General features: G+C 40.4%; 1 protein-coding gene across 4 annotated transcripts in view; it reads right to left on the reverse strand.

Annotated features, from left to right (window-relative positions):
- The window catches only part of LOC117424787 (polyamine-modulated factor 1-binding protein 1-like), a 49,833-nt gene that overhangs the window by 21,003 nt on the left and 5,796 nt on the right, over positions 1-23,034 (reverse strand). Inside the window, exons 1-9 of one of the 4 annotated variants that reach the window (XM_034041488.3) lie at positions 11,939-12,087; positions 10,767-10,963; positions 9,463-10,668; positions 7,014-7,181; positions 6,637-6,715; positions 5,214-5,375; positions 2,796-3,038; positions 2,091-2,321; positions 1,646-1,876 (exon numbers count right to left, since the gene is read on the reverse strand). In XM_034041488.3, coding sequence (XP_033897379.3) covers positions 1,646-1,876; positions 2,091-2,321; positions 2,796-3,038; positions 5,214-5,375; positions 6,637-6,715; positions 7,014-7,063 — 996 coding nt within the window. In that variant the 5' untranslated portion in view covers positions 7,064-7,181; positions 9,463-10,668; positions 10,767-10,963; positions 11,939-12,087. Of the gene's footprint in view, positions 1-1,645; positions 1,877-2,090; positions 2,322-2,795; positions 3,039-5,213; positions 5,376-6,636; positions 6,716-7,013; positions 7,444-9,462; positions 10,964-11,938; positions 12,088-23,034 lie in introns of those variants that run through there. The other 3 variants (XR_009307792.1, XM_058992673.1, XM_058992674.1) reach the window with 3 other exon arrangements.

Below are 23,034 nucleotides of genomic sequence, written 5' to 3' on the forward strand. Positions count from 1 at the left end.
ATTGGGAGGTAAGCATAATCCTGAATTTATATCTCATATTGAAGCATGGCTATAGGGATAGGAATTATATTTTAGCTTTAGAGAGTGACATATTAGATGCTTTAGGACTTTTAGCGGTGGGTGTTTATTAGCATTTTGTATGTCTAGCCCAAGGGCAAAATATGTTATAACCATAATTGTTTGATGTATTAACGCTGTTAAGTTTGTACAAGGTACTGGACCTCCCAGATAATTAATTTCTTCATAAAATCATTGTTAAGTTATTTCAATCAATCAATCAATCAATCGATCGATCAAAGAAAAACCTCAGCCCAAATCTGACCGAGGAGAAAGCCAAACCAGTCAGCCATCAACCACAGGTTTAATCTTATGGGATTCTCTTCCACTTGAGCAATCTGCCTGACTCACTCTGACCACAATGTGCTTCTACACTGCAGATTCCATCAGGGAGGTATCTACACATAACCATTTTAAAATAATCATTTAAAATCTTTCTTTGTGATGAATTTTGTTGCTCGTGAAATCACTGCAGACTGAGAACAGCCCTCTCTATTTATAACCAGATAGCAAAACAGTGGCAACAGGGGTAGTTCAGTCAATCTTTGTTTTTAAAACTACTTTTTTACAGTTTTTGCAGAAATAATGCAATTTAAATGCAGGGCTAGCCACTTCACCAGCTATCCCCTTATTCCGACATTCAGGGGGGTGAATGCAAGGAGGCAAATATTACAAGTGTCCAATATCAATGTGCAATGCAGATCCGGTATAACAGTAAAGAAAAAAAAAACATAATGTATACAGATACATGAAAAACAAAACAATTAGCTGCTGCTGAAATGCTGAAATACTTTACACAGTTGGTCTGAGTTTGAATCCGCTCCTGGTAAATACAGCAACAGGGAACCACAGCAAGTATCAGTTGGTCACAAAACCACAATAATCACACCATTGAGCAGAATGGCAGGCTTTCTTCTGTTCTTTAAGTTAGAACTACAGAGGAATACAGATGAGACTTGCACTGTGCATATTATATGATTGCTAACTCTGAAAAAACACACCATTTAAAAATATAAACACAAATAAACCAAGGCTTCTTGTTGCAGCCCCCTGGCTGTGCTAACAGGACAGGCAGGAAGGGGATCAATATGGCTGGTTTACAACTGAGTGGCTTTGTGTCTTTAATGGACCGCCAATAAGCGACGTGTCTGTGAGTGGGCGAGCGGAATGGCACTTTGCTCAAAACCATCGGTCTGACTAGTTTCAAATCATTTCAGAATTTGGGAATTGTTTTTGCCGGATTGAGATTCTTCTTGTTTGAAGTGTCAAGACGTTTTGCGGGCAATTAGGCCATTTTTGATCATTAGGCCCAACCACATCCATCCATTGGCTTAGCTGTAAAATAGTCCACAATGCCTCCCTCCCAGTGGATCACACTGCTCTATCCACTGGACCACACTCCTCCCTCCATGTCTTTCCACTCTATACACTAAACCGCACTGGCCTGCCAGTCCACTAACCACTTAGCCCCAATATCTCAGCTTTAACTACTAGACCACACTCCATCCTGCTAGTGAGTCAGCTCTTAACACTAAGCAACACAGGTTCCTCCCTGTCCTCAGCTCTAATAAACAGGCTGTGTTCTTACCCGTGCGTGCAGCGCCGCAGTCCTTTCTCTCAGTGTAGAGATCACTTCCTCGCACTCTCTTGCGTGTTTCCGGCTGCTCTCCAGCTCACTCTGCGTCTCTCTCAGCTCCTGGCTCAATGTCTCGATGGCCTCATCACCACTCTCCAGCTGGACAGAGCGTGACTCCATATCCCTCTGCAAGACCACGGCCTCGGCGCGTAGCCGCAGAATCTCATTGTCAGCCTCTGACACCTGAGGGAAGGAAAAAATGGTCAGTGGTGAAGAGGAAAGAAGGGAATTAACACCTGCTACTCTAAAAGGGTATTACAAGTTTGGGGCAGCTTTCCTGTGATCCATTACTTGCATATGGACACTTATGTACTGCTTAGCAGTAAACCCAATTTACTGGTATTTTATATATTTTTTTATTTCTGAACCTCCATGAATCCCCAGTGTGTGCGCTGACCTGTGCGCTGGCCTCCCGCAGCTCCACCTCCCTGCTCTGCAGCCCACTCTCCAGTGAGGACACCTTGCTCAGACACGCCTGGTACTTCTGCTTGTAAACATCCAGCGAATCTGAGAGGGATTGACCGTGCGCCTCAGCCGCTGCGCACTGAGACTCCGCCTCCTGCAGGCTGCCACGCAGCCGCACCACCTCCAAATCCTGAGCACGCAAGCGGGACTCACACTGCGCCACCTGGAAATGGGAACAAGTTAAATACTGACCCAGCGCATGTGGGAACACTGCGGGATAGTGGATGACAATGCTGTTGGATTGGTGTTGAAGTGCAAGGAAGGAAAGAGGAAGACTCATTTAAAAAGATACTGACAAGGCTAGGAATACTTAAAGGTAAAACTATAAGAAACTAAGTCAAGTAACAGACGTTTTGGCTAGTGCTGTCACCAGTGTACGGAGTAGCCAGAATCTTAGTTTACATGACTTTGTTTGCAAGAAGTTTTGGCAATATCAAGACAAAGAAAGACAGATCTTGGGAATACAGAGGTAGGAAAAGTGAATAAGAATTGGTCGCTGACAGATAACAACAAATAGTCAGAGGGTTGAGTTATAGGTACTTCATAACAAGTGTCAGTAATACAACTGTAGAAATAAATGTGTTGAGTAAATGGGGAATCTTGCCAGACAAGGGGATGGGAATGAAATGCTCCTTACCTCCTCCCCCACCTCCAGCTGCAGCCGATGGGCCACCTCCAGGTCAGAGCTGAGCATCTCCACAGTGGCCCGGTACTGCTGCAGTCGGGTCATTGTGTCTTGCTGCTCTTGACTACACAAGTCCAACTCGGCCTGCAGACGAGACACCTCCGCTTCCAGCAGCTGGACCTCCTCCTCCCGCTGAGACTGGCAGCACCGCAGCTCACTGCACAGCTGAGACAGCGCCCCCTCCTGGCACTCGGTCTGAAAACACACACAATCACACAGCACAGTTAGACAAACTCATCACCAGCAACCTAGATAATACACACCCAATCAAACCACAGTAACTACTGATTACTGATGATCTGATACAATGCCCCCCCCCCCCACCCCCACCCCACTGGAACTCTGTCTGTAATACAAACAGAATAAAACATAGTCCATTGAACAACCGAGGTTAATCCATATTCCAGCATATCACATAACTGTGTCTTAATGCAGGATCTTTTTATAACAGCTGGTTGCTCCAGAGTGCAATGTTTTACACAGATTTCAGGGTTCTTTGATTAAATTTCTGAGGTGTTTATCCCTATATTGTACATGCAGATCTAATAAAACTTAAGGAACGTTTATTAAAACTAACAAAAAAGTATAATACAATAAAAGAAAGTGTCACTTGCAAAACATTACTTTAGTAAACAATGCATAAACCCAATTTCAATATGATTGACTTTGAGTTGTAATGAATTGCTTACTGAACAGTTTTAGCTTACAAGTTTAAAAATGCGTATTAACTGACTGTTAAAAATGACTAAACTAAAAAAGTGTGACTGTTTCAGCATATTGCGCTGCAGTATGTAATGCTTGAGACTCACGAATCCAAGGCTGTTTATTTTAAAGGTAACACTTCATAAAAAGTGTCAGTAAAACAACTGTAGAAAGACATGAGTTGCAATTGAATTAATTTGAAGAAAACATACATTATCCATCACACATTCCACACTTCCTATTAAATCTGTATGCGACATTAACATTGATTCATGATTAAAAAATAGCATGACCATAACTTCCCTGCCAGGAAACTGAGGCTGTTTTTGGTTTAAATCGAGAACAAACACTTAATGTACTTCACTAATCCCTTGACTGCAATAAAAGAGATTTACACAGTATTACAACATTACTGCACATGGTAATGCAAATTGCTTGTACAGTATCTAAACAGTATCTAAACAAAAAAACTGCACTTTCCTTGCAGAAAAGGAAAGTGATAGGAAAATAAAAATCTAATCTGTATTAAAGCCGCATGCTGCATGGCTGCATAAATTACTGCATCAATCAGCGATAAGGTGCGGTATAATTTTCTAACTCCCATTTCTCTCACAACCTCATCACACAGAAACACCCCATGGCTATTTCTGATGAGATTCTGGGATGGAGCTGCTTTCTATGCTGCCTCTGCCGCTCTCTCTCTCTCCACCTCTGCCACTCTGATTAATTTCCAAGTAGATCGCTCGGCCAGCAATATTGTTAGCATGCAATTTCCATGGATCAGGCCTTGCAATGAAAACCTTTCATCAGTGCGCTTGTCAAACATGAAATTTCAAATCTCATTTTGTTTCTAATATCATTTTCATAATAAGGGGGTAGGGGCTTGGGGGAGTGGGGTGGGGGGGGGAAGGGGGGTGGGGGTTGAAGATAAACTGAGTCATCAATCAAAATTAAGAGTTTTTCTGGCCGGCATGAAACAGCGTTAATCAAAACCTAGCAACCCCCTCCCTTTAACACAAACACACACACACACACACACACACACAGGGATGAAATTGCAGCTGAATCTTGTGTTAAAATTGCAGCTAAATCAGTTTCTGGGGTATTTAAGCTCACCCCAAAACATGTTATAACCAACTCAATTGTAAAGGTGTAGTGACCCTGATGGTTTTAACTAATTAGACCAACGTTTTGAGTCTTCCGAAAATCTTTTTGAAACATTTCCCTTATTTTATAACCAAGTTTCCACAATATAGATGAACTGCCCGACTGTTTTAAAAATAGTTGTATTTATGGTTGACAATATCGGCTCAATGTTTTGCTTTCTGAACTGTAACAAAGCAACAAAGCTCTTCAGATGCAGTTTATAAAGTCCTACTGGAAGTGAGGCAAGCAGGTTAGCAAGGAGGGGAAGGACAGGAAGGGGGGGGGCAGGCAGGGTTGGGTTGGGGTATAAACAAGCTTCATTGGGTTTCTGATACAGTGGTGTGCACAGAGGGCTAAATTTAGGAAGACTTTTTATTAGGAAGAAACTTCAGCTTCAATCAAGTGACAAAATAATAGAATATCATAAACTCACTCCAAAAACCATTGGAAGGTATTGTATATAGTAGGATTTCAGAACATATTGCTGTGGTTTTGATTGCCACTGTGAAAGCCGCTCTGTACCTGCTGAATCAGGAGTTGCCTCTCTTGTTGAACATGGGTTACTCTCTGCTCGCTCATGGCTGTCTCTCTCTCACTCAGGATATCCTGTAGGCTCCTGAGATCACTCTGCAATGCTCTCAGCTTCCCTGTCAGACTCTGCACCTCCGAAACCTGCACTCCCAGCTGCAAAACATACGGCAAAGTTAACACACGCACACACACATCATTCTTAGCAGACACGTGTGAAGTAAGTAAACTGAAAAAAGGCTGGGTAGTTCTAATGAATCTCAAGCACCAGGTCACAACAGGCAATATTTTGAAACACTAGACTCAACATCCTGGACCAAGACTTGGGACTTGAATCATTGGGACACAGGCTCGAGACATCTTAACTTGAGCTTGATTCATAAATACTTGGGCTTGAATCTTCTGGACCAGGATTTAGGATTGGACTCAATAGTACCAAATGCATTGTTTCTTCTAAGTGTAGGTGTTTGAAAAGAATCAGACAAAAAAACAAAAAAAAAACCCTAACTCTCAGAGTCGTGTTTATCTCTCTTTCCTTCTCTCTCTTTACCCATCCGCTCGTATTAAAATGACAGCTCTCTGTGAGTCAAAGGAAACGCCACATAAAATAATTACTAACAAGTCTGATGTGCCGCCCCCCTTCCATTTGTGGGGGGCGGGGGGACATGCCCTTCAGCGAAAATGTATTTTCCAATTGCAGTTAGTTCTGCCATGAATAAATAAACAAATTAATAATTGAGAGGCTGACATAAATAAATAACATGACAAACATTTCGCCCGCACTCATAAGCATTCAGCAGATAACGTGGCTGCATGCTAATGATAAAAAAAACAGCAACTGTAGCAGGTTGAGATGTATTATTCACCAATCCCCCCAAAAAACTTTCAAGGAACTCAAAACATTCCTTCTGCATTGCAGTGACAGTGCTCTCCTGTTCACTGAAACCAGGGACCCTCTCGCAAGAGTAACCAATCACAAGGACATTCTGCTTTTATGTGCAGTGAAAATAGCCTCAAACCACTTCTTTTTTGGCTAACCTCAGTGTAAAGTTTACACTATTTTCTTGTAAGGTTAAAAGCAGGTTTACTGCATAAACTGTGGAAGTTAACATAGCAGTGTAGTCAATTGTTTAATATTTTGTAATATTGACATCTTACTTTTTAGTCCAAAATACTGGGGCTAAAACTGCTAAAAACCCAATTTTTGGCTGCTGAAGTTAGTAATACCAAATAGTGTGTACTTTAATGCTGTAAATCCATCAATCCTCAAGTTGTGAATGTTTAAATTGTGATAATGCTCTTAGTTTGTATTATATCGAGGTAAACTGACTAGTCAATTATAGGATGGCAATATTTTGAATTCAGTGTCATTCAGGTTGTAAAGTGAATAATAAAGGAATAAAGAAGCCCCCCTCACCTCATCTTGTGATGCCGTCAACTTCTCCTTGACTGTTTTCAGTTCTGTTGTGAGTTTCAAAACTGTCTGGTCCCTCCTGCTGGAAGTGAGATGAACAAGATTATAATTGTCTTCTAGAATTCTCAAGACAATGCCTTCTAGAACTTTGGATAGGCCCTTCTAGAAGTCAATAGACAGTGCCTTCTAGAAGACAATCTAGAAGTCAACTAATTTTAGGTGACATAATGTTTCCTTCTCAGGTTGCGCAAATCAATTAGATTTTTTCATGGCCTGAATTTTATATGAGGGGTACAATTTAGCACAAAAAAGGGTCTGTGTTTGTCTATATGTCAGGGTTATGGTGAGGGGATTGTGCGTGTGCATAGTGGTCAGGTTACCTGCTGCTGTGCAGCCCTGTGTTTCTCAGTGAGCACCTCCAGTTCTGCATGCAGCCTCTGTTTCTCTGCAGTCTGTTGTGATATCCGCTTTGACAGCCTGTCTTGCTCCTCTCCTGCTTCACACAGCTCTGCCTTCACTCTGGCAGTGCTCTGCTCCTCCTGCACCAGCTGAGAACAGGGAGATTCATTAACAATCAGCCCGGCTGTGAAGGAACGTGTGGCTTACACAGCAAACTCAGTAAGAAAACAAACTCTGAACTGTTAAGCACACACAATTAGAAATCAGCTGGACAGGAGGAAGCTCAATTACACACTGGAGAACTGGAAAAGTGAAGACTGACATTCACTCAACACACATGCAGGACCTGTAGAGTGTGTATATATAGAGTTACTACTCAAACCAACACCAGTACTTACAGTACATGTTTCAAGAATTCACAATTAGCTTTTTAACAAAACAGAAAAAAAATGTTATAAAAAACAAATCGAATCGTAGAGCAACACCTGCCGTAGTAATATAAATAGGCCACCAGGACTGCCAAGTGTTTAGATTGTATTGGAGGGATGCATGACCACTATCAATGGTCACTGCTTCTTAATTCCTTCTGGAAAGTTAGGGGTGGAAATTTGCATTGATGTCTGTTGTCCAGATGAGGGATACAGAAACAGCTGTGAACCAAGGTCACCTCCTTTTCAAATGTCATGTGGACTTGCTGACCGTGACCCCTGTATATGTACTGTTAAAGATGTGCTGTATTCTGTTGACATGACAAGGTCCTTCTGCTTTGTAAAAGTGAGTTTCATCTCAAAGGGGCGTCTAGGTTAAAGAAGGGTTAAGCAGGATTCCCCTGCTCTGTCAATTGAAAGGCACCATGTGTTTTTTCAGCACGTCTAGACAACTCTAATGTACTTTTGGCAGTGCTCCCTGATCTGACACTGACAAGTGGTTTAAATAGCCCAGCTGGGATGCCAGCTGACAGCTGAAGTAGGAACGCTATCATTGCAGCTCTTTCCTCACTGAACTGGATAGTTCTCCAGACACCAATATGAAACCTATGCCATTCTACATTCTAGAGAATAAGGAGATGTCGTGGTGGATACTGGGATGCAGTTTCATGACCTACTCCCCATTCCAATTTCACAAGAATGCAGTTCTGGTTTTTGATTTAACCAAGTACTAATCTGTATTTAAAATCTCCACTGCTTTCATGCACACATAAAAAAGCACACAGTCTGTGTGCCTGAGGCAGGGCCATGTCAAACTCTAAGAAGGGCAGTGCAGCATTCAAGAGACAATGGTTGGATTTGTAATTAGTATTTAGTGATCTATAAGCGAATCATTTTAATTACATTAATTACACAAAAAATTAAAAGTAATTAAATTAAGCCCATTTTTGATAACACCATATCAGAATATTAATCAATTCATAACTATTTAAAATAAGTGTGCAACCAACCTTCCTTCAACAGAAAGTAGAAGTGCTGAAACGGAACTTGAGATGAATGCTTTCCCAAGGGGACAAAACTTGAACAAAAAAAAAACTTGTTCAATTTTAGGTTCAAACTACTAGTACTACTGCGTTTGAATAGGCTGGTTCAAATGGTGTATTTTGTTGTTTAATTTATTATTAAAACCTTTTTTGCTTTTTTAAATTTGGAATCGCCAATTGTTTACCCCTCGATTTTCTCCCAATTATTTGGAACGTCCAATTATTCAACCTGGCTCACCGCTGCAACCCCCGCACTAACACAGGAGAGACGAATACAAGCACTCTCATCCTCTGAAACGTGTGCCGTCAGCCATCCACTTTTTTTTCGCACTGCAAGCCCGTCGTGAAGCCATTACAGCATCGGAGGACAACACAGTTCTGAATTGCGCACAGGCAGGCCTGCAGGCACCCGGCCAGCCACACGGATCGCTGAGTCAAGGATTCCTCAGCCGACCTGAGAACTACTGAGAACTCCCAGCCACGGTCAGCAGTGGCATAGCCTGGATTCGAACTGGCGATCTCCAAGCTATAAGGCACTTCCTGCCTCTACTGGATGCGCCACTTGGGAGCCCTTATTAAAAACCTTGTTGCCAATAATAGTTTATATTTATTCTATTTAGGAAAATGCAATATATTTGTACTTATATTGCATTTTCCAAAATATTTAGCTGTTAAACAGTATTTGTGTATTTTCAATCAAAATACTTTTGGTATGGTTTGTCCTGAGAAGCTAACTTGCCTGGTTGTAGCAATACTGTACCTCAAAGAGTTTGGTGTTTGCCATATTGCTGTCATATGACATATGTAATAGTCACATAGGGTGAGAGGTCATGGTCACATGCACCCTTCTCAAGGGAGCTAGTACAGTGTAACTAAGAAAAATGTATCTAAAAAATAAGCATTATAAAATTATGTTACTCTACATTAGATGCCGCTGTGGTTGGCGTGACAGTGTCTACCTGCTCGTCTACCTCTCTCCTTGGTGACATGCTGCAGTGCATCCTGGGAGCTGTGCAGTTGATTCCGGAGAGCCTCTATCTCGTGAAGCTGAGTTTGCAGCCTCCCTCTCAGTGAGCTTGATTCCAGACCTGAGGCAGTCAGACTCTCCTCTCTCTGAGACAGCTAAGGGAGCAGGGATCAAGAGCACGGTGGGTGGAAACTCAGAATACATTGTCTAACCTCTTGGTCACATTAATGGTCCCTACTGCCTAATGACCAATCAATAACCCCTTGGCCAAGCAGGTTTGAGGCACAATTGAAATTCTGGTTCTTTAGTCTGTGGGGGTTCTCTGGGCAGGTCTGTGTTTTATGTGGTGCGAGCCACCTTGGCCTGTAGCTCTCCCAGTTTGGCCTGCAGGCTCTTGCTCTCAGCCTCCAGGCTCCTGGCTGTGTCCTCCTGAAGCCATGCTCTCCTCTCAGCGGTGCCCCGAGCGCGCTGGGTCTCTGCTAGCTCAGCTCGCAGCTCTCCCAGCGCCTCGTCTCGGAGGGCTAACTCCTGGTTGGCCTCCCTTTGTCGCTCCTTCCACTCCCACAGTTCCCAGTACCGCTCGCTGCTCTCCTCCTCTTGGGCCCGGCCCGCTGTGTCCAGCTGCCTCTGCAGTAGCGTCACCTTCCCAGAACAACTGCACATAGAGCAGAAACAGCCTTTCCCTTTTCAGACATAGGTCCACACACTCTGAGAATGCCGTTGTTGGCAAAATGCGTCAAATTTAAAATACATATATAGAACCTGTGGAACATTTGATGAATGTTGCCAATAAATGGAAATAACACAGGCGTTACTCAATCCACTAAAACATCTGTTTAGTCATCTGTAAGAGGTCCACTACTTGCAAGAGAGATTTAAACTCATGACCCTCAAGCGCCTGATTTTATCCAAGCTGGTAGGAGTTCCATATATTAGTTGTTACATTTCCCTCTCCCTATCGACCCCTGTATTACAGACTCTCCTACTTTCAAATCCCCTGGGGGGGTAGACATCCCACCACTGCTACCAAAAATAAGTTCTCAACCACAGCAACAGATCCGCAGGGACAGCTTTCAAACAGTGCACAGCACAAAATCAATAGGAGCTTGACAAACACCTTGTGTTCGGAAGCTTTAACTTTGTCCTGCAGGCTCTTCTGTTACTTCGTCAACTTCTCAATCACTCTTCTCTGCTTTAACTGCAGTAAAAACAAAAACATAAAATCATCAGGTTCATACAGTATACTCGCCAAAACCAGATACCATCAGAGACACCAAATCAGACTTCAAGACTCACAGATACTAGGTTGTGTACAGAAAATCCTGGTTTCCCATTTAAAATGAGATTGGTTTCTCATTTATCATGGGATTTCTGGCTTGCTGATCCAGCTGTGCCTGCAGTTGCCCAGCCTCCCCCTCCAGCTCTCCACACAGCTGTTCCAGCCTCTGTCTGTCCTCCCGCAGCTCTGTCACTGCTTGCTCATGCTGCACACACTACACACACACAAACCAGGGTTAGGGATTCAAGGTCTAAACAGTACTGTTACAGGTCAGCAGTCAATTTTTTGACTTCAGAGCAAGTGAGCGTGTATAATTCTAGGCTTTTTCATGAAGGCAAACATCAGTTGCTAACCACATTTTTAATCTGTTGTATTTGATTCAAATCAATTTTATTAATTTTATAGGGATTCCCCAACTCTGCCCCACTCCTTCAGATCTAACCACCATCTCTAGCGGCCAGGCCTCATGGATTGCTATGGTGTAAAGATATAGCGCTACTCGAATGGTAAACTCTCAGTTCAGACACCTCCCTTTCTGCCCAGGAGCCCCAGACGCTGATTTATATTTTAATATCTGTAATTTTCACCCCAGCAACATTTTCTGAATGTCATTTCCCAATTTCTGTCAAACTGCGCTGCAATTTGTCTTAATGCTGGTTATTGCTCCCCAGTACAGGGGCTGATATGCAATTCAGATTGAGAGGTTTACAGGGACTGAAATTGGGTTCTGTCTGTGTTTTTTGAAGGGGGTGGGGTCTATAAAATTGTAATAAGGCAGAAAAATAAATGTTTCCGCATTCTCATGAAATTCTGTAGAAGCAGATTTTTCTTTGTCATTTATAAATAAATATAGAGTATAGGTATTAGCTAAAGGAAGAGGTATTCTGTTAACATCCTTGAAACACCCATATTGGGTATTTTACAAGCCGCATTGTTTTTTTAAATTGTATTTATTTATTTATTGACTTTTATTTACCAAGGAATTCTAAGTGGATCTGACTATTGCAGGGTCAGATTGTGGACAGTCAAACTATGAACATGTTTTAGGTTATTTTTCATAATTCTTTAAAATAAAAATAGCTGGTTTTGTACTGGCTATGGTATATCATAGTTCAGAAAGTTGACAAATCACTATTAGACCTTACAGGATTAGAAACGTTTTTATTATGACTGTAGTTGTGTACAGTACCCCGAGGGTGGCGCTGTGCAGCTCCTCATGTTGCTGGTCCAGCTGGCTCTCCAGCACAGTCACTCTCGCTCTCTCTGGCTCCCTTGTGCTTGATGCTCTTCATGTAGCCGCTGGAGTTGAGAGTTCTTCTCTCAGGCCTGGGTGGAGAAGAGTTCCAATACTTACAAAATGCAAAAAAAAAAAAAAAAAAGAGGATTACAGTGAAGAATCGGAAATCCTCTGAAATTAGTTAACATTAAAGGCTAGAATTCCTTTCTAAATAAAACCGCGCTAACAACAATTTATAGTAAAGATCATTGACTTATTCGTCTTTCTCAAAAATGGTGCAAGTTGTCTTTTGGAGGGAGTAAGACCTGACCCAGTATCATGTTATCGAAACCAAGTTTCTCTCATATTGAGACAGTGAACCCATCTCGCTGCCCAGATACTGGGAGTTGAGTCATCTTCTCACTAAACCAGAAATCCAATACTATAAGAGACAGGCTTAACTGTACATATCTCCTTATGTGATAATATATGGGAAAATAGTTGGCTTGGGAGTCCATTATGAGAACGATAAAAAAAGCCAAGGATTTCACACTCACCAGGAACCACACACTTTATAGTTCTTGGCGACCCCAAGCTTTTAAAAAAGGCATGTTAAAGATAGGAAGTGGCTGTATTCAAGAATAGTTACATTATCAATTTGGAATATTTTAAGGAAGAATAAGGAATTACTACTACTACTACTACTACTACTACTACTACTACTACTACTACTACTACTAATAATAATAATAATAGAATATATAATAGATAATAGAAGATGTTTCATAAAGACAGTTCCTCAGTCTTGGTTAGCTGGTGCCGCTCAGCCAATAAAAAAGGTTTCTATGACGCTTGGCTTCAGAACACAGTGAGTCTCGCGATTTCACCGGCAGGCTGCTATTGAGCAGAATCGAGCGGCGGCCCGCCAGCGCATGTTTTTCCCCATCGAAAAAGGGTAAAAATAACAGGAACAAGTTGTCGGAAATGAAATTTCAATTCATCCAGTCCCTTTATACACTTCTGCGGGAACTCACAGTGGAGAAGAGGAATCAATAGTGTTTAGACAGCCGTGCAGATTTTCTAAGCGCTGGATCAATAGGAAAGAGAGAGGAAAAATACCCTGGCTTTTCATTCTGGTGTTGTAGTAAATACGAACAAATCAGTGGCCTAAGGCTAAATGGATTGACCAGCTGTTTCCGAGTTCTGTGCTGTAAATAAAGATCTATTCTGAACGTTTAGGCTTGGGGCCCCAGGGGGTGGGGGGGTCGGGTTAAGAGACATGGCGGCTAGTCATGCACACAGCTAGACATTGGCGGTAGAAGAGCCTACTGTAGCTTTAATGGACAAGTGGATAAGGCTTCAGGTTTTTAGACTAGTCAGTAATGTTTGGTAATGCCAGCCCTGTTGGGTATTATTGCACAATTATGCAAAGAAAAGGTCACGGCAGTGATGAGGAGCGTGTGTGATTGGGCTTACACTGCTGATCTGGTGCCAAGACTGTCCGGATTTGAGTTATGCCCACATGTGCTCGAAACTACGTTACCTTAATGATCCAATTTTTCATTCCGAAGTCCTATCAGCGCTGTATATTTTAAGGAGAATTGACTATGGAAATCAAGTCATTTCATTCTAATATCCTCCTGATCCATACTTTGTAACCAGTGTTGTTTTTTTAACCAGGCTGTGTGAAATCAAGTCATTTTTCCCCCTCCTCGATAAGACAGTATAAATGGCAGTGCTGTATGCACAAACTGGCATTAAATATTTAAACCAGACTCAAGTTATTTCTGGGCTCTATGAGCCCCTACTTATTTTCTGTAATAGGATTGTGTTAAATATTAAAACTGCAGTTCTATACAAATGGCAAATTGCAATATGAAAGCACTTTTTTTTCGTAGCTACTGATCAAAATCCATTATCACAAACGGGGAACTAGACAAGACATCTAATCATTAACCCCATTTCAGGTTTTTTTTTCTTCTTGTTATTCAAGTAATTTTTATCCTTCTGTCAGAAGTGAGACTCATCATGCTGTATAAACAACAGGCAGCTTTGCAGATCTGCAATGGAGCACATTTGGTTTTTTAAGTGTATTTTCTGAGCCGTTATGTAGGGTGAAAACAAGGGTGGATTTTATTTTGCTACTATTATGACTTATTTATATTATAACTATATTTAATTTAATCTTCTAAAGAGCAGCAGATCTAAATACTGCTGTGTAGTGACTCTGTAGTAATCTGGTGGTATTTTCCCCAAGGGAGGATTACTGACCCATTACACTATGTAACACAATTTTTGTTCCTGGGTAGTAAGTGTTATTTCCTAATTGCTTATGCCTCAAAAGTATAGAAAATGGCTATTATTCCCCACAAACTTTGCTTTTGTGACCAGGACAGTGGTATTTTGAAATTGACCTATTTCCAATGAGAAAACGGACGAATTTGTGTCTTTTCGTTCACATAAAGTCAGAAAAAAACAACATATGAATCCAAATTAACATGTATTTGTACTAAAGTAATACAAAAATGACTACAAAAGATTTAGAAGTGAGTAGTTTTTCGAGATTTACGATTATACTGTAAATCACTTTCACGAATCAGCCCCCAAATGTAGTCTCCCATCATGTTCTCGTTATACTGGCCTTGGTAGCGGCGTTCAAAGTCCAGTATATCCTGGTGGAAGCGCTCGCCTTGCTCCTCCGAGTACGCTCCCATGTTCTCCTTGAATTTATCAAGATGAGCATCAAGGATATAGACTTTGAGGGACATCCTACAGCCCATTGTGCCGTAGTTCTTCACCAGAGTCTCAACTAGCTCCACGTAGTTTTCGGCCTTGTGATTGCCCAGGAAGCCCCGAACCACTGCGACAAAGCTGTTCCAAGCCGCTTTCTCCTTACTAGTGAGCTTCCTGGGGAATTCATTGCACTCCAGGATCTTCTTTATCTGTGGTCCGAAGAAGACACCTGCTTTGACCTTTGCCTCAGACAGCTTAGGGAAGAAGTCTTGAAGGTACTTGAAGGCTGCCGACTCCTTATCTAGAGCTCTGACAAATTGTTTCATAAGGCCCAATTTGATGTGCAGTGGTGGCATCAGCACCTTCCGGGGGTCCCAGCCGTACTCATCATACTTCAAGGTGTCCAGCAAGGTCTTGATGCTGTTGTAATCCTCTTTGAGGTGCACCGAGTGAGCCACGGGAAGAGACGGGTACTTGTTACCATTATGGAGCAGCACGGCTTTGAGGCTCCTGGATGAGCTGTCAGTGAAGGACAGTATAACGAGAACATGATGGGAGACTACATTTGGGGGCTGATTCGTGAAAGTGATTTACAGTATAATCGTAAATCTCGAAAAACTACTCACTTCTAAATCTTTTGTAGTCATTTTTGTATTACTTTAGTATAAATACATGTTAATTTGGATTCATATGTTGTTTTTTTCTGACTTTATGTGAACGAAAAGACACAAATTCGCCCGTTTTCTCATTGGAAATAGGTCAATTTCAAAATATCACTGTCCTGGTCACAAAAGCAAAGTTTGTGGGGAATAATAGCCATTTTCTATACTTTTGAGGCATAAGCAATTAGGAAATAACACTTACTACCCAGGAACAAAAAAAAAAAAAAAAAATTGTTACACTGTGTTATTATCCTGTCCCCTGATTAGACAGGACCTGGTTTTGCATCTACTGGATGGCACCTCCAGGGACACTGGATAAAAAACTGAGCCAGCAACACCCCTTCTTATTTGGCAGGCTCAGACTCCAAGATGGCATGGCTCTCAACAATATCAGGGTGATTTCCGTGCAGTATGTAAATTAAGTGTCAGTGGTTTGTTTGCTGTTTGATCACATTGATCAAACTCCACAGCAAAATTGCTTTCAATTGAGTTCCGATGAAGTAATCGCCAATTCCTTACAAATTAAACACTTGTTCAATTATTATTTTGTTTCTTTGGTCTTGTTGTTCATCGTTTATAGTAGGTAGAAAAAAAGAACAATTACCGTTTATCTTGGAACGCTTCCTTTAGACAGAGCGGTTTTTATATAGTTATTTTATTCACAACAGCAGTTCAAAAGGAGTGACTTTAATACTGCCATTTATTTAACATTTCCTTTTTCATCTAAAATGTAGCAAATGTCTTCTGAAGGGAACATGTGGGCTAATTTCAGTTAGGCTTCTTGGTGAGAGGGCACCATGAGCAAGCCTTTGCAATGCACATACATGAGGTGTAGCTAACATAGCGATCATAACAGTACAACTAAAACATCACAAAACTCAAAGTCATCAAGATCAAGAAGCATGAAAGACATCTGTAAGGTTCTTTGGTCTTGTTGTAATGCTTGCAATTAAAAGGGTGTTTTTTTTTAACTTTGAGACGAGTGTTTGTCAAGGAGAGACAAGGTGTGTTTTTTTTTTTTTTTGGCTTGTTCTTGTGCTGTAACAGTGGTTCCTGATTTTGAGTCATGGGGCACTCTGGTACGCCACAGTCTCCAAGTGATCCTTACTTTGAAAATACAGGTGTCCTCTTGGGAACAGAAACAAAAAAATCTGCTACTATGAAATGACCCCATAAGCAAAGTCTGAATTATGTATACATAGATCATCAGATTTTGATTCATGATGTTAAGGTTTTTTAAAAAAATAAAAAGTGTGTTATTAGCAGCAATAAAGCAGAATATATTTGCTACATCGTGTACTGACACAAAGATTTTTTTATGAACGTTTATAAATGTTCTGTTCAATGCTCTTCTGCACTATTATCAGAGAGAAACTGGGCTTACCATCCCCCTATCTATAAGGTTTATATTACAGCACAGTATTGTACATTATATTCAAAGGTAAAAGGGTTCTTGATTTGGAATAGGATACAAACTATTATCAAAGCTAATTAATTTTATAGGTTAATGAGCACTTTTTTTTTGGTTTTCTGATTTAAAAAAAAAAAAAAAAAGATTAATTTCCTATTCTACTCTTCTGACTTTTAAAAATGTAAGAATAGGCATAACTTAATAATCTATGTATTTTGCAACCTTTTTTGGTATTTATTGTGTGATATGATTTATTTAACTGAATAATATTTTTGAATGTGGTGAACATTGTATGTTTTTATGCATGACAAATGTAACATGCATTAAAATGCAATGCTTTGGGCATGAACTTTGAGCTACGAGGCACAGAATACCAGGTGGCTTGGCTAAAAAAATAAAAAAATAAGAAAGACTCTTTTGAAAGGTCAGAGAAGGCCACATCAGCAGTGATTTTTAAATATATTCCCCACAGAAATAACGTGGTTATTTAATAACATAGATAGTTATATTTTGTTTCTATTAGTATATATTAGGGCTCTATATAGTAGTGAAAAAGGTAGGGTTTTCTTTAGCTTTAAGTTAAAAAGAAAATAGAAACAATACAATAAATAACAGAAATATTCTAAAGCAGCTCTCACAAATAATTTGATTTGCTTAACCCCAAAGCAACCTGTTTGGGATTTAGATCAATTTAACAAATCTCAATGTATAATAGCAATACAATCCTGGCCATGTCCCTGTAGCTTGAAGAGATCTCTTTTTTAAACTTTTTAGATTAACACTGGTCTGGGTTGGGTCTTACTAATTCAATAAAACAGCAGGTCCTTAAGAGCCTGCTGAAGCCTGTTCTTCACAAATAAAGGACCAAGCAAGGCCCATTTAACCAGGAGCCTTCCCGGAGCTGCACTGCCCTGCAAGTATGGGCCCTGCTGTTTCACGCTGAGAGACATTGTTCTGGAGCAAAAGCAGCTATGATTTATTTAACGTGCCTGCTGTCAACTTGACTTTCCTGCAGCCCCACTCAAACCTAGCCCTGTACGGCTCTGTGTCCAGCAAAGGTACTTAAATGAGTGGGATAAAACAGCTTGCTTACAGCACTTTGATTATAGATCATTACAAAAACTTTTGGCAAGAGTTTTTAAAATATGGGGGTAGTGCAAAATGTGAAAGATAAGTCTTAACGGCAGTTTGTAATAAGAGCTGCGTCTTGAACTATTTATTTTGATCACTTTTGATATATTGCTTCTTTTTATTATATTATTAGCCTTCTGGATACTTATTGCTGTCATTAAAACAGCCTTCAAATTATTTAGCTGGGTTGATACATTTGGGGTTTTATATCTGCAGGGAAGTCTGACTGGCCCCCATAGAGTTATCACTTTTGCTTCTGTTTCCTTTTAAACAGCAGCAGTCTGGGATATGGAAATACCTGCCAAACAAGCACCTAATATCAGCTCTCTATCAATGGCTGGGTTTACATGCACATGAAAATTGACTCTACAGTCTTGACTCTGACGTTGTCACTCAAAACAGCAAAAGAACATCCTTTGGTCAGCCCGACTTTAAGGGCAGGGTCAATCGCTTTCTCACGATAAAAATAGCTGTAAAAACCCACGTAAACCAGAGCAGAAATCGTGCTTGTGGCTCACGAGGTTTTAGCAGTCAAGATCCCCTTTATCACATATATATATATATATATATATATATATATATATATATATCACGTAACTTTTTGATGTTCCACAAACACACACACACAAATATAAATTCGAAATAGTAAAACCTGTAGAAATTACATTTTATATAATTGTGTGTGTGTGTGTGTGTGTGTTGGAAAGGTAACCAGACAAACAAGTAGCTAATGCGCGGCGTAATTCAGAATGTGTGTGGCAACAGGTGAATTAATGTATCTTGTTAAATGTTTTTATCTTCATGGCAACGCATGCAAGCTCTCCTCACGATATTAAAAGTCGTTCTTTCCCTAACATTTAAATATCCCCTCCACTAAATCACTATGACTGCAGTAATTTGCATTGTCACGGCCCAATCCTAACTACATGGAAACACAGTTCCTGAGAAGTACGGCCAAAACATTGTGAGGAAAACTGTCACGACTTGTCCATGCAAAACTGTCATGAGTAAAACAAAAAACAAATCAGTGATGCAATATGCAGCACAAATAAATCTGCCAAAGGGCAGCTCTTATACACAAACGTGTGTGTGTTACACATTGCAGGTGTAACAACATATCAGCTTCCCCCTTATTAAGTACTATTGATAGGGATTACTGGGGCAACCAGGTTTATATTCGTTACATCTGCTTTCATGTGTTTTTTGTTAAGCAGTGTGGAGCAGTGGTTAGGACTCTGGACTCTTGACCGGAGGGTCGTGGGTTCAATCCCAGATGGGGGACACTGTGCTGTACCCTTGAACAAGGTACTTTACCTAGATTGCTCCAGTAAAAACCCAACTGTATAAATGGGTAATTGTATGTAAAAATAATGTGTAAAAAATAACGGAATTGTATGTAAAAATAATGTGATATCTTGTAACAATTGTAAGTCGCCCTGGATAAGGGTGTCTGCTAAGAAATAAATAATACTAATAATAATAAAGGTGGAGAAACACACATGCCTTTTAAAAAATGTAATTAAAAAATAAAGCACTAAGCACTTCAATTTTTAATTCGTTTTAATAAACCTTGACCAGATGAGTGACAGCCTGTGCATGCAGCTGGAAAGCTGCCCAAGTCCAAATTCTTCAGCTTTATTCAAGGTTAATTTTATTTTTGCATTGAAACTGGATTCTGAATAGTTGCCAAACAAATATCAATCCAAACACATGCTAGGTTGGTCTTTGCATGCATGAATGTTAAATGAGTAATTCAAAAACAGGGATGAATATCTATTCAGGGATTCCAGTATATTTAGCAAACAAGGTAACTAAGTGGGGTTAATGGGCAATAATTGTCCCACCCCAAGCTGTTTGTCATTCTTTGTAAATGATAACATTTCTGGGTAACACTGGTGAGAAGGCTTGCTCATTACCCCAGGCAACACAAGCGTACACTTTATCTAGTAACCACAGTTCACAAAAAAAAAACAAAAAAACAACAACAATGTAGATTTCTGTTGATCGTATTTATTTTTGTGCAAAAGGCAAGCGCAGTTAACAACCCTGCTAATCTTTAAAATTATAACAACAATAAAGATAATAAAGAAACCTTGTCAGTCTGTACACTAGCTAACATCTGATTCTCACTTATTAAAATGTAAATATTTTTAATTGGTTATTCGACCCCATTTTAATTTTCCAGCACAATTGCTCATCTACCATTTTACTCTGTGCTCAGTTCATAAATACGTTTTACTCTTTCTTTCTTTTCTTTTCTTTTTTTATATGCTTGGAAATTCCAAGCCAATTACTAAAGTGGCAGGTGAAATGGGAATGTACTGTAAAAGAAATCAGCGGTTGCCATGGAGACTTGGAGAGAGAAGCAGATTGTATGCGGTCATGTGACCCAACCCGCTGCATAAAGTAAGGCTAACACTCTGTAGACCAAAGGACGCTTAACCTCAATAGCTGCAAGCAATTGGCGTCTATTCAATTGAATTTATTTGCAATTTTTGTCCAAGGTCAGAGTAACAATGTCTCTGCTGCTGCTGTGTTTCATTTGTATATCTGAGGCAGGGAAACAGAAGTTTTGTGTGTAATATTTTTTCTTCGCTATGTTCTTTTTGAGAAAAAGGTGTTAAAGAGAATGGCCGGGGGGGGGGGGGGGGGGGGGGGGGGCATTTATCATATTTATTACTAAGGGGAATCATTTGCATTTTTTGAATATTAAGATATTAATCCTCAGAGGCACCGAACAGGCAGTAAATCACTTCTTAAGTTTTTGTCTCTGGCATGTTAATACATTATATATAGCAAGTTGTATATGCGGTACACGGCTAGTTGTTGTAGTAATCTAATTCATTAGCTTTTCATGACACGTATTTAGATTTGGGTTTAAATCAGGTTGCCAGTAAAATATCATCCTAGCCACTAGTGGATATTAGGCCGCATAACAGTTTGGCACAGATCTCAGCTTCAGAGAGGCTGTGGTCTGAATAGCAGGCAGTCTACACCTATGTATGAGCATTAAATGCACACATTTAAAAGAAAAGGAAAGGGTGTAGGACCATCAAGGGCAGCCAGGATGGCACTGTTCTTGAAAGATACATGTCCATTCATCAATCATTACCACATCCAACTCCCTTAGGTCATCAGCGTCATCACTTTTGAGACTGTTCCTTGTAAAACTGCAGTCATTTCTGCAGTCCTGTGTATAAAAACACCAACTGAGCTCCAGCTCTAGTGGCATTGACTGAAACAGAATTGTAATGTTTAGATGCAGTTCTGAGCAAATCCAGAGAGACTCCTGCTGAAGATGCAACAAAATGATTGAGCTTATTCCGGGAGACTGTAGGTATTTAAGTGAAGACCTTCTAGAACAGATCTAAGCTTTGTACTAAATATATTCTGCTATTTACTCCTTATTTCTTTTTATCAATATTATTATTTTATAACTTAATAATTGCGGGTTGCGTGAGGTGGTAAAAAAAAAAAGTAGCACTCCCTGCAGTAGTAATGTAAAAGCCCCCCCCCCCCCCCCCCCCGGGTTTGTCAATCTAAGATGACTCACTGCATCATGTGCGTAATCTCAGCTGTTTACAATGGAGCACAGACAAGCTCCACTGACACAGCCATGTGCGATGTGCCACTTTGCAGGCCAAATAAAAATACCAGTTAAAAAACAGCAGGTCAAACTACCTCTGATCACTACACAATGCTGCCTGTCAGTTCCTCAGCTTTAACCATTATACCACACTGCCGCCTTCCCTCCCAGACCCTCAACTGTAACCACTTGACCACTCTGCTGTGCCTCCTTTTCTCCCAGTCAGCCAGCTCTTACCACTTAACCACATTGCCTCTCTCTTTCCCAGCAACTCAGATCTCACTAGAATCAGTGTCAATGAGGAACAGAATGGAATTTGAAGGCTATTTACAATTCAGAAATTATTACCCTTAAATTTAAAAATGTTGTTACATGAAAGAGGAGCACATAGCATAATTTAAAACAAATACATAAATAAATAAATAAATAAATTCTAGTGAAGCAATTACTGATCTAATCAGGGCTTTCTGCATGAAGGTACTGCTCCCCTACCCCTGCTCCCATTTGCATCATAACGCAGCGTGCAATATTAATTCCTGAGTTTACTGCTTATTGGAAGTGCAAAGTATGAAAAGCCATTAAGGCTGCAAATGGGAAAGCAATTTGCTGTCACATGGATTCGGCTCTATTAAAGAGAAAAATCTTGTTAACCATTTGGAATTAGAGTCATTTGGCAAAAGTCATTCTGCCGCACTCGACTAAAATAAGTAATTATGCTTCCCTTCTCTCTCTCTCGCTCGCTCTCTCTCTCTCACTCTTTCACTTGTGAAGGCGAGAGAGAGAGAGAGAGAGAGAGAGAAGACGGCAGATGTGAATGAGTAACTGCAAAGGCAATTTAAGTTGGGAGCTATCTATTTAGTTAATACATGGTGCAAGATTACATTAAAAAGAGCACACAGTCATCTTCCCCAGCCTCCTCCATCTTTCATTCTAATCCAGTCTTCCCTTTATTTGTGTTTGTTTTTAATAAAACAACTTTAATAAAAGACTCTTCTTCTTTCTATCGTCTCCTTTCTTTTTATTGAACCTACCCAAGATCTTCCTTGCATATAAACAGCCCTTCCTGCACATCTTGGCTATTTCCAAACAGTGCTGGCAGAGTACAGTAGATCATAGCTGTATACATCTTTCTATAATCAGATTAATCCCTGTCCCTCTGGAACTGTCTATTTCTGATACCTCCAGCAGTGTGCCCCTCTTACATCAGGAATCTGTTTAATGCACTGTGATTTCTATACACAGGTCCCTATAAAATTACTCTGACCTACACACAGAAGACTGGTTCTGGACATATGACTAACAAAAGGTTAAGAGTGGTAAGTTTATATAATGGTTGGCCTTTGGTGTTGCATCTGATTACTAATTCTATCTCCACCTGAAGGCCAAGGCTGCCTACTCCATCAATTAAAGCTGTATTTGATTTATGTATGTACAGACAGTAGTCAACCCCCACCCAACCCACTCCACACCATGGTTTCCCGATCCTTTTTGGAGTGTATTATTATTTATTATTTAGCAGACGCCTTTATCCAAGGCGACTTACAGA

Source organism: Acipenser ruthenus, chromosome 19 (genome assembly GCF_902713425.1).
Source record: "Acipenser ruthenus chromosome 19, fAciRut3.2 maternal haplotype, whole genome shotgun sequence".
NCBI classification, from domain to species: domain Eukaryota; kingdom Metazoa; phylum Chordata; class Actinopteri; order Acipenseriformes; family Acipenseridae; genus Acipenser; species Acipenser ruthenus.